The sequence below is a fragment of the Triticum urartu genome, chromosome 3 (genome assembly GCF_003073215.2).
Source record: "Triticum urartu cultivar G1812 chromosome 3, Tu2.1, whole genome shotgun sequence".
NCBI lineage: Eukaryota > Viridiplantae > Streptophyta > Magnoliopsida > Poales > Poaceae > Triticum > Triticum urartu.
Genome location: NC_053024.1, coordinates 387,739,388 through 387,751,785, shown reverse-complemented (window position 1 = coordinate 387,751,785; position 12,398 = coordinate 387,739,388). Strand labels below are relative to the sequence as shown.

At 48.8% G+C, this 12,398-nt stretch overlaps 1 protein-coding gene across 1 annotated transcript; it reads right to left on the bottom strand.

Annotated features, from left to right (window-relative positions):
- Positions 1-330: 330 nt before the first annotated feature.
- Positions 331-3,209, bottom strand: LOC125544065 (cytochrome P450 72A15-like). Its single transcript, XM_048707602.1, has 4 exons — positions 2,774-3,209; positions 1,801-2,021; positions 1,460-1,704; positions 331-1,339 (listed from the first exon to the last, which is right to left on the bottom strand). The coding sequence occupies exons 1-4, from the start codon at positions 3,060-3,062 to the stop codon at positions 526-528; spliced, it is 1,569 nt and encodes a 522-aa protein (XP_048563559.1). The 5' UTR covers positions 3,063-3,209; the 3' UTR covers positions 331-525.
- Between the last annotated feature and the right edge of the window lie 9,189 nt (positions 3,210-12,398).

Genomic DNA, 12,398 nt, shown 5'->3' with positions numbered 1-12,398 from the left:
GGAGGGAGGGGGGGCAACACCACAAGGACAGAAAGGGGAGGGTGGGTACCGGGGTGGGTGGTGGCGGCCATGGCGGAGAAAGGAGGAGAGCTTGGTGGGGAAAGAAACAGAAGGAGGGATAGATCGATGCGTGGATGGGTAAGGATAGCACCGAGTGTTGTGATATGGAGAGAGCACCGAGCGTTCGATCTCTCTTTATCGTACGCACCGCGCGCGACCGGCTCAAGTTTCGGCCGGTCCGCCGGTTAGAAATGTTTACCATCTTTATAATAGATTTGTTATTTTTCAGAAAAGAAATAGTGTTTCGCATGGTTAAAAGAAAGAAAGATATATAGTGTTTCTCCAAATGAAAATTTGACCGTTGGTCGAGAAACTCCAGTCATCTGATACAACCGACTTCCATCTAAAGTCAATACACAAGCAGGCCTTTTACACGTAGTTGAGTCTTGAGTGCGTTAATTAGTCTTAGAATCCACCAGTATGCTGTACATGCAGATCAACTGATTTTGTAATATGTACTGTAGCTCAGTGAAGCCTCTTGAGCCTGACCTGCGCGCCGTGCTCAGGCTGCAGCAGGCCAACGGTGAAGGGCGCGTGTGTGTAGGACGGCGAGAGGTCGAAGGAGAAGCGCTGCAGGATCATGGCGAGCCCCATTTTAGCCTCGAGCAGTGCGAAGCTCTGGCCGACGCAGATCCGCGGGCCCCAGCCGAACGGGAAGAAGGCCGGCGCGTCGACGGACGCCTTGGAGATCCCCTCGGAGAACCTCTCCGGCCTGAACTCATGGGCGTCCGCGCCCCAAACCTCCTTGTCGTGGTGGACGCTCAACAACGGCAGCATAAGCACCACGCCCGCCGGGTACCTGACGCCGCCGAGCTCCGTCGGCCTGTACGTCTTGCGCTGGAGCGCCGTCAGCGGCGTGTATAGCCGCAGCACCTCGTACAGCACCATGGTCACAATTCTCAGGCGACTTAGCCCGTCGTAATCCGGCGTGCGGTCGCCGAAGACATGCAGGACCTCCTCCCTGGCGCGGTCCTGCCACTCCGGGTGCATGCAGAGGACGATCATCGTCCACGTGAGCAGCACCGACGTGGTCTCCATGCCGGCGAAGTAGAATAGCTTGCACTCTCCGATCACGTCGTCGGTCGTGATGCCGGCCTTGGAATTGCCGCCCGCCCTGGTGTGTGCCATGTTGGACTCCAGCAGCAGCCCGAGAAGATCGTCGCTCGTGGCTTGGCCGGCCCTCAAGGCGTTCTCTCTTTTCGCGATGATGCCCTTGAGGATCCTCTCGATCTCGGCAGCGATCTGCCTCATCCTTCGGTTGGCTTTTGTTGGGAAGAACCTGGACATACAATAATGTATCAGGACAGAGTCTGCAGCGCAGTGCCGTAGGAAAAACCCAAATTTGCACCATTGATCGATGTACGTGCAGAAGGAGAGTAATCGCAGACAGAGAACTCACAAATAACCAGGGATATGTATCTTGTTCATGGCGAGCACGGCGAGCTCGATCTGCTCCCCCTGGAGCTGGAAGATCCTCCGGCCCTCCAGGTAGCTGCTGCCAAAGGCAGCGCGAGAGATGACATCCCCTGTCAGGTTCTGCATGTCGGGCCAGACATCTACCTCGCATGGCGCGTCACCCGCGGCTAGGCCTTCCCATCTGTCCACCAGGTCGGTGCAACATGCAGCGAAAGCTGGCAACATGCGCTGAAAATTGAACACCAATTTTGTCACTCCCTGGAACCAACCAATGCCAGTCTGCCGCCATGTCAATGACCCAACCAAAAATAAATAATAAATCACCTTGAGCTTCTCGAGATGGAAGGCAGGGTTGATGATCCTCCGGTGCTTGGCCCATTTCTCGCCCTCGTGGCTACCAATGCCATTGTGCAACATCCTCTGAAGTCGGCCCAACTTGAGCTTCTCAAAGTCGCCGGACTTGTTGGACAGTACTTCTCGCACCAGTGCGGGCTTGGTAATGGTCACTCTAGGCGACGGTCCAAACCAAGTGATAGACATTTTACCTGAAATGAAATGATATTAGACAATCACGAGGTAGCTTGTATCAGCAGTTCTTTTTCATTTCTTCAGTTATTATGAATACACGTCTACATTTTCATTTTCAGTTAGCCCATTTACCTAAGTGGGGTACGGTTTGTCTAGTTTGCTAGAACATCATTAGATTTCGTGGATAGAAAAATGAAGCCCGATGCACCCACTAAAATAAGAAGGGTGGGATCTAGAGTCTAGTCATCATCACATTAGTGTGGGTACCTTTCGAACTGGACTATTGAGTTGGTGTTTTCCTCTTTGGAATGATGATGTCTACTAGCTAGCGTACGCAATAGGAATATGGCCTTGGATGCAATCATGCAGCATGGGATTTTCTTGTTGATACTCTCTTTTACAGATGCTCCTATAGCTAGATACCTTGAGTGTCCGTAAATCTGGTTGTCCTAATCTGTTACAAAACTGCAATAAAGTTGAATTGAACTTCAAAATAGCATGAGAAAAACCCACACAAAAGAAAATTAGCATGAAAAAAATAGCCAATAGCGGTGCATGCAAGGAAAAAATGATTCCGGTAGTCAACCATTTTTTTTAATGAAAACTGATGAATCTGCTCTTTTTTTTAGGGGTACTGAATCTGCTCTTGGAAACATTTTCCCGGACGACCGAGTGACGCGACCAAAGAAGTTTCCAAGGCAAACCAATGCAGCCGACTCCAAGGTCAAGGGACAGGCAAGAAAGAGAACAAGAGAAGTAGGAGACGTACCGTGCTCCTTCATGGTCTGGTGGAACAGCGGCATGGCCCGGGGCACGACGTCGTGGCAGCCCAGCGGCATGGACCGGGACCTCGCGTCCTCGTTGAGCCTCTCGGCCAGCGGCGCGTCGCCGGCCACGGAGCGGTACGCCGTGCCGCGAAGGCCCTGCGACCGCAGCGCCCGGTCCAGGCGCCGGGGCTTCCACCACGCCCACTCCAGCGCCCGCACGGCGCACCACGCGATGGTCGCGCCCGCCACCACGTACAGCAGCTCCCGTGGAAAAGAAACCGGCGATCCCATCACGCTCGTCGCCTTGGCCCAGAACACGCCGGAGCAGCCAGCGCAAGGGGAATGGGGTTGATTGATGCTTTGCTCTCTTGCGGTGATCAAGTGGGTGGGGGCGTAGGATACGAGTGCTGTGGTGATCACCTTCCATTCCACCACTATATATAAAAGATGGTGGAGGCCTTTTGCACCGCATGCTTTTCCGCCATTATAGAGCACATTTTTGCGCCCTGGGCTGTTTCCGTGATGGTTCTACAGTCCACAGCAGGCCGGGGAAGTGGTCTTTTCTTTCAATCCCTGTGAAATGAGAAGATCCGTGTGGGAAAAAAAGGGAGCAAAGTTGGACGACGAAAAGCGAGCGTAGGGACGCGGCACGGCACCAACCTGGTCTACAATTAGGTGGCTGGCTGCATGGGCCTCAATCTTTGTGGGTCGTTTGCAGTCGATCGAGAGCGTGTTTCTTTCGGAAACAGCCGACTATCTGCTTTCTCCTTCCCATTTGAAGCAGCTAGCGTCTTCGTACACACAGGTCATAAAGGTGCAGCGTCGCACGTAGAGTGGTCATGCCGTGCACCGAAAGCGCCTGCGCAAGCTCTCCCTGGCTGGCTTTTTAGAACCAGATAGCGTCCCAAAACTCCCGTTGGAAACCAAAAAAGGCAAGGAAAATATGCATGTCTGGACGACCGCCGCAAATTAGAAATTACATGTGCAACGCATGGCCAGGGACATGCATGGCCATATACCTAATCCTAATCCTATCGTGCGCTTTGTGGAATTCGTCCGTCTTTTTGTTGCACCTTTGCATGACGGCACCCGTTGCGTTCGCTAGCATGGGCGCACGCGCTTGGGCGGGACGGGACGCCCGGTGCACACAAGGCCGGCCACGTCCGTCTTTCTGTTTACTCTGATCGATCATCGTGCGTGTTTGCTAGCTCGTCTAAGAAAGATCAAGTGAATGCAGATGTGTGCATGGGACGACCGGACTGCGTGTTAATAGACGACCATTAGTCCATTCTAAAAAAAATAGACGACGATTAGTCTTTGGGAGACATGTGTTAGTAGAACACGTGCCATGGCGCTCTAGTCCAACGCCACGTACCTGCATGCCCCGGTTCCAACGTTGAATTACGTTTGCCAAATAAGTTGACATAACTTCGGTCAGTGTTTTCCTTATCTGGGGCTGATATTCCACGAGCGCTCACGTTCAACGCCAACATGCGTCTTCGCTCTTCCCATCTTGCGGTCAACTGCGTGAACATTGATTTGACATCCCAACCATTTCCTTTTTTTAACACGACTTCCCAACAATTTTTACATGTATGATGTTGGACTTTGACAACCGCCATAGTTCATCCCACAATAGTCTGTTTTTTTTCTTGCAATATGAAAAGAGTTTTATTCCATCATATTAGGGTTACAATCAGGAGGCAAAAGATTCTTTATACATGGTGGTGCGCTATGTAGCCATACAGTAGTACTACTTTCTACTCGACTATATGATGCCAACCTATTTGCCATCCTATTTTGCTCAGGCTTGATTTTCATGGGAATAAACCCTCTCCCTTGCATAAGGAACTTTATCTCTGCCACCAAATGACCATATGCCGATCTCAAGAGGCCTTCCTCAGACAAAGCTAACAATGCTTTCGAGGAGTTCGATTGAACAATAACAGGATCTTCAGTACGTTGCAACGCCAATGTCATATCTTGCATGATAGCATGTAACTCCGCCTCAAGAGCGTCGTTGCAATTAAAAATATATGGATATGCAGCGAAGATAACCCCACCGTCATGTCGTCTCAAGATCATGCTGGTCGCCGCCATGCCGTCCACTCCTAAGAAAGATCCGTCCACAGACAGAGCAACACGATTTGCTGTAGGCGCCAGCCACGACAACGTTTTTGCTGCTTTCTTTCTTCTTATTTCCGGCCTCATTTCCACCACCAGCATCTTCCCTTTCATAAGCTCCTCTATAATGTATCTCCTAGACAGTTCAAGTGATAACATATAGCTTTGAAGATAATCAACAAATACTTGAGCTGTTGGGACATCTTTCCCACGTGTATTGTCCCTTCTCAAGGACCAAATCCTCCATATTAGCATAATGATACAGTCCCGCTCATATTGTCCACGGCAAGCGAGTAGGTCTAGTAGCCATTCATTCCTTGTATCAATAAGTGCGGAATCATTGGGTAATGGCCACCTTTCTCTCATACGTTCCCACAATTCTCTTGCATGCTCACATGCGATCAAAGCATGGTAGGTTGATTCTTCCTCTCTGCCACAAAGTGGGCACGTTGACCTTTTTGAAATATGCATGTACTTCTTGCAAACATTGGTAGCTAATGCTCCAGAGGCAACTTTCCATGCTAGAATCTTCTTCTTTTGAGGTACATGCGACCCCCATATGCACTGCCAAACTGGTCATCTTCCAGTTGGATTACTGCTCGAAGCCCCTCCTGCGACCGCCATGTTCGTGTTGCTGGTAGCCAATCGGTAGGCACTCCACAATAGTCTGTTCTTCTCTTCCAGCTCCACCATGGTCACAGTGGAACAACTAGCTACCAATGCGCCATGGTTTCACCACATGGAAACCGCCCAAGAATCCAGGAACCTCTCCCTTCTCCCCGTAGTGACTCAGAGGCCAGTGGATCTAGGAACAGACGAGACCTAAGAGAAGGATGATTAGCCACCAATGGTCGTTTCTCATCGAGATGCTGAGGAAATTGGGCTTTGGTGAAAGGTGGTTGTCATGGATTTGTGGACTAGTTGGGAGTACTTCCACGAGGATATTGGTCAAGGAGTGTGAGGACGAACTATTTTCAACTGCAAGGGGCTACACCAAGGTGATCAGCTGTCAACAATGCTATTCATAGTGATCATGGAGCCTCTACAAAAGATGTTCGAGCTTGCTACAACACGAGGTATCCGTTCTCCCCTAGCAAGTAGGGGAATGAACCTCAGGGTGTCTATGTTCGCGGACAACGTAATGATTTTCATTAAGCCACGGGATATTGAGCTGAGAACTCGCTCAAGAATTTTGGAGCTTTTTGGAGAAGCTTTGGGACTAAAGGTTAACTTATTAAAGAGTGTGGCCATACCCATCCGATGCTCGATAGATGACATGGTTGCGGTTAGTGAAATCCTGGGGTGCCCAACCGGATCTTTCCCCTGCAAGTACTTTGGACTAGCACTCACAATCAGATTATAGTCGGCATCGCAGTTGCAAGGTTTGGTGGATCAGCTCGCAGCATACTTGCCCACTTGGAGAGCCGCCTACTTCTGGTCCAATCAATCCTTTGTGTGATACCCATTCACGCCATGATGGCGTTGGACGTTCCGCTTAAGACACTTGCGGCAATGACCAAGGTCTGCAGGGGGTTGTTATGGTGCGGCAAGGCTCAGGCCAAAGGTGGAAAATGTGTGGTGGCATGGGATACCATGTGCACCCCCAAGTGGGTGGGAGGCCTAGGAATCCCCAACCTCAGATGGTTGAACATAGAAATGTAGGCACGATGGCCTTGGCTGCAGAGAGCTGACCCCACACGGACATGGTGTGAGTTCCAGATCACGGTGCCAAAAGAATCTATGCCTTTGTTCCATGCAACAACAAGGGCTATGATCGGTGATGGGCAGGCCTCCTTGTTTTTGGAGAATCATTGGCTTCAGGGCTATCAGGTGAAGGAGCCAGCACCATGGATCTATGACAAAGTCCCATGCAGATTACAAAAATCATGAACGGTCGTGGAAGCAAGGACGAACCGCACCTGAGCGCGGGATTTCAGCAGGGGATTAATGGAGGAGCAGTTACTAGAGTTTTTCACTCAATGGGATCGCGTCGCTACGGTGAACCTTGAGGGCACGGACATGGTCTAGTGGGCCTGGGAGTAGGATGGACCGTTCTCGACCAGATCAGCCTATGCAGCTAAGTTTTGGGGCAAGGAGGTCGCTCCAACAGCAAACTTTACGTGGAAATCAAGTGTGCCTCTTCGATGCCGGTTTTACTCTTGGCTAGCATTTAAGGGCTGGTGTTGGACATCGGATCGCCTTGTTGGGGGCTACCTCACCAAGACAGCTGCCCATTGTGCGATCAACACACGGAAAAAATGAACCACACCCTTCTCGAGTGCGTTTTCGCTAGGCAAACTTGGATGATGGTTTGCATGGCTTTGGGCTTACCTGAGTGGGCGCCCACTCAAGGGGAAGTACTCATGGATTGGTGCATCAGTAAGACGAGCAGACAATACTCAAGAAAGGACAACCGGATGGTGATAACACTTGGTATGCGGACTCTATGGAAGCATCGAAATGCAGTCATGTTCGACGGGCAACACCATCTTTGCGACAAGTTATATCAGTTATCGAGAGGGAGAGTTGGAGCTGGAGCTGAGCGAGACTTATCAAGGGCGACATGGATGCCTTCATGGGTTGACTAGCTAGGTAGGGTACTATGAGTAGTGAGTAAGTGTTAAACCGTGTCTGGACAAGTGGAGTATTGTGTGGCACCCCGGCTCAGAGCAACCGGTTTACCTTGCATTGCTAGCCTAGAGATCAAGTCTTATGGCAACACACAACAACTTGGTACAGAAAGACAACCGCTTTATTGATACTCGGCGGGAACATAGGTTCGATTCGTACATCAAGTAGTGAGGCCAAGCAGCACACACGACTATGCTGCACATATGTACATTATTTAGTTAACATGAAGGGGGCCTCAAACACAATGATATAGCTACGCGGCAGCGGAAAGACGACATAGTAGGACTCCATGTCACAGGGACATTGATGTGGACACGTGTAACGCCCCGAGACCGATGTGCCAGGTGTCCTCTAGTTATTCGCTGTTCTTACCATGTCTAGCTTGCATAATGTGTATTCTTGATGGGTGTCTGCTTAGATAGTCATGCCTTGCCCTGTAGTGAGTGAATCGAGCTCGTAAACATGCCTACTTGATATCTGATTTGCATGCTCCAGTTTTTCTCTAAGTCTGTGATCTGTTTATGTTTTTGTCATGTTCACATACTTGCAATTGTATTATCTGATCCCTTTTGGCTCAAGGTCACTAAGGGACTTTTGTTAAGCTCTTTGAGTAGCTCCATGCCATGCTTTACTTTGCCATATTCAGTTCCTGTAGCTTATAGTTTTCATGCTACAAAGTGTGCTACCTGATCTGAAATTCCACACAAGTGTTAATTTCACTAAGTCTGAAATCTGTTTACCATATGCACTTTTGCCATGCTTGTTTGAACCTTTAATTGATGAATTAGCCGTAGCTCAGTGTTCATCTTTTGTTAAGCATCATGAGTGGATACCTGCCATGTATTTTTTTGCCATGTTTGAGTGCTGTAGCATGTTCATCTTGTTGCATTTAGATGGCTACTTGCTGTATATCGCAGACCGGTGCCATATTTGAATTGCTTGCCATTTCCAAACTGTAACTCCGATTCCGGTGATCTTTATATCGTTTTCAAGCGATTTCATCTCACCTTTCCAGTGGTACACTTGGATTTCCAAGTTGAGGCCAGGTCCAATAATTCCTTGTCAAATCATGCATATGCATCGCATACCGCATCCCGCATATCATATCATGTTCATGTGTTGGTTGTTTACTATGTTGTGTGCTTCTTCGGGTTGGTTCCGATAACGTCGTGTTGTGAGGACCCATTCGTCTACGTCCGTTTGTCTTCTTCATGGACTCATTCTTCTTCCTTGCGGGATCTCAGGCAAGATGACCATACCCTCGAAATCACTTGTATCTTTGCTTGCTAGTTGCTCGCTCTTTTGCTACGCCTATGCTGTGATACCTACCACTTGCTTATCATGCCTCCCATATTGTTGAACCAAGCCTCTAACCCACCTTGTCCTAGCAAACCGTTGATTGGCTATGTTACCGCTTTGCTCAGCCCCTCTTATAGCGTTGTTAGTTGCAGGTGAAGATTGAAGTTTGTTCCTTGTTGGAACATGGCAATGTTGTTCCTTGTTGGAATATGTTTACTTGTTGGGATATCACAATATATCTTATTTAATTAATGCATCTATATACTTGGTAAAGGGTGGAAGGCTCGGCCTTATGCCTGGTGTTTTGTTCCACTCTTGCCGCCCTAGTTTCCGTCATATCGGTGTTATGTTCCCGGATTTTGCGTTCCTTACGCGGTTGGGTAATAATGGGAACCCCTTGACAGTTCGCCTTGAATAAAACTCCTCCAGCAAGGCCCAACCTTGGTTTTACCATTCGCCACCTAGCCTTTTTCCCTTGGGAGTCGCGTATCCCGAGGTGTTGAAAATATGCCCTAGAGGCAATAATAAAAGCATTATTATTATATTTCTTTGTTCATGACAATTGTCTTTATTCATGCTATAATTGTATTATCCGGAAATCGTAATACATGTGTGAATAACAGACACCAACATGTCCCTAGTAAGCCTCTAGTTGACTAGCTCGTTGATCAACAGATAGTCATGGTTTCCTGGCTATGGACATTGGATGTCATTGATAACGAGATCACATCATTAGGAGAATGATGTGATGGACAAGACCCAATCCTAAACATAGCACAAGATCGTATAGTTCGTTTGCTAGAGTTTTCCAATGTCAAGTATCTTTTCCTTAGACCATGAGATCGTGTAACTCCCGGATACCGTAGGAGTGCTTTGGGTGTACCAAACGTCACAACGTAACTGTGTGACTATAAAGGTGCACTACAGGTATCTCCGAAAGTATCTGTTGGGTTGACACGGATCGAGACTGGGATTTGTCACTCCGTATGACGGAGAGGTATCACTGGGCCCACTCGGTAATGCATCATCATAATGAGCTCAAAGTGACCAAGTGTCTGGTCACGGGAATATGCATTACGGTACGAGTAAAGTGACTTGCCGGTAACGAGATTGAATGAGGTATTGGGATACCGACGATCGAATCTCGGGCAAGTAACATACTGATTGACAAAGGGAATTGTATACGGGGTTGATTGAATCCTCGACATCGTGGTTCATTCAATGAGATCATCGTGGAGTATGTGGGAGCCAACATGGGTATCCAGATCCCGCTGTTGGTTATTGACCGGAGAGTCGTCTCGGTCATGTCTACATATCTCCCGAACCCGTAGGGTCTACACACTTAAGGTTCGGTGACGCTAGGGTTGTAGGGATATGTATATGCAGTAACCCGAATGTTGTTTGGAGTCCCGGATGAGATCCCGGACGTCACGAGGAGTTCCGGAATGGTCCGGAGGTAAAGAATTATATATAGGAAGTGCTATTTCGGCCATCGGGACAAGTTTCGGGGTCACCGGTATTGTACCGGGACCACCGGAAGGGTCCCGGGGGTCCACCGGGTGGGGCCACCTGCCCCGGGGGGCCACATGGGCTGTAGGGGGTGCGCCTTGGCCTACATGGGCCAAGGGCACCAGCCCCACTAGGCCCATGCGCCTAGGGTTTCCATGGGGGAGGAGTCCCACTAGTGGAAGGCACCCCCTAGGTGCCTTGGGGGGGAGGGAAACCTCCCCTGGCCGCCGCCCCACCCTAGGAGATTGGATCTCCTAGGGCCGGCGCCCCCCCCCTTGGCCCTCCTATATATAGTGGGGGAAGGAGGGCTTTCATCCCACGCCTTTGGTTGCCTCCTCCTCCCTCTCCAACACCTCCTCCTCCTCCATAGCGCTTGGCGAAGCCCTGCCGGAGTACTGCAGCTCCATCAACACCACGCCATCGTGCTGCTGCTGGTGCCATCTTCCTCAACCTCTCCTTCCCTCTTGCTGGATCAAGAAGAAGGAGACGTTACGCTTACCGTACGTGTGTTGAACGCGGAGGCACCGTCCGTTCGGTGCTAAGATCTTCGGTGATTCGAATCACGTCGAGTACGACTCCCTCATCCACGTTCTTTGACCGCTTCCGCTCGCGATCTACAAAGGTATGTAGATGCGTCTAATCACTCGTTGCTAGATGAACTCCTAGATGGATCTTGGTGAAACCGTAGGAAAATTTTTGTTTTCTGCAACGTTCCCCAACAGTGGCATCATGAGCTAGGTCTATGCATAGTTCTTCTTGCGCGAGTAGAACACAATTTGTTGTGGGCGTAGATGTTGTCAACTTTCTTGCCGCTACTAGTCTTATCTTGCTTCAACGGTATTGTGGGATGAAGCGGCCCGGACCAACCTTACACGTACGCTTACGTGAGACCGGTTCCACCGACTAACATGCACTAGTTGCATAAGGTGGCTGGCGGGTGTCTGTCTCTCCTACTTTAGTTGGAGCGGATTCGATGAACAGGGTCCTTATGAAGGGTAAATAGAAGTTGACAAATCACGTTGTGGCTTTCACGTAGGTAAGAAAACGTTCTTGCTAGAACCCTACTTCAGCCACGTAAAACTTGCAACAACAATTAGAGGATGTCTAACTTGTTTTTGCAGCAAGTGCTTTGTGATATGATATGGCCAAAGTTGTGATGAATGATGAATAATATATATGTGATGTATGAGTTGTTCATGCTATTGTAATAGGAATCACGACTTGCATGTCGATGAGTATGACAACCGGCAGGAGCCATAGGAGTTGTCTTTATTTTTGTATGACCTGCGTGTCATTGTGAAACGCCATGTAAATTACTTTACTTTATTGCTAAACGCGTTAGCCATAGTAGTAGAAGTAATAGTTGGCGAGCAACTTCATGGAGACACAATGACGGAGATGATGATGATGGAGATCATGGTGTCATGCCGGTGACAAGATGATCATGGAGCCCCAAGATGGAGATCAAAGGAGCTATGTGATATTGGCCATATCATGTCACTATTATAATTTGATTGCATTTGATGTTTATCATGTTTTGCATCTTGTTTACTTAGAACGACGGTAGTAAATAAGATGATCCCTCATAATAATTTCAAGAAAGTGTTCCCCCTAACTGTGCACCGTTGCGACAGTTTGTTGCTTCAATGCACCACGTGATGATCGGGTGTTTGATTCAAACGTTCAAATACAACGGGTGTAAGACAGATTTACACATGCAAAACACTTAGGTTGACTTGACGAGCCTAGCATGTACAGACATGGCCTCGGAACACAGAAGACCGAAAGGTCGAGCATGAGTCGTATAGCAGATACGATCAACATGAAGATGTTCACCGACGTTGACTAGTCCGTCTCACGTGATGATCGGACATGGCCTAGTTAACTCGGATCATGTTATACTTAGATGACTAGAAGAGGGATGTCTATCTAAGTGGGAGTTCATTGAATAATTTGATTAGATGAACTTAATTATCATGAACTTAGTCTGAAATCTTTACAATATGTCTTGTAGATCAAATGGCCAACGTAGTCCTCAACTTCAACGCGTTCCTAGAGAAAACC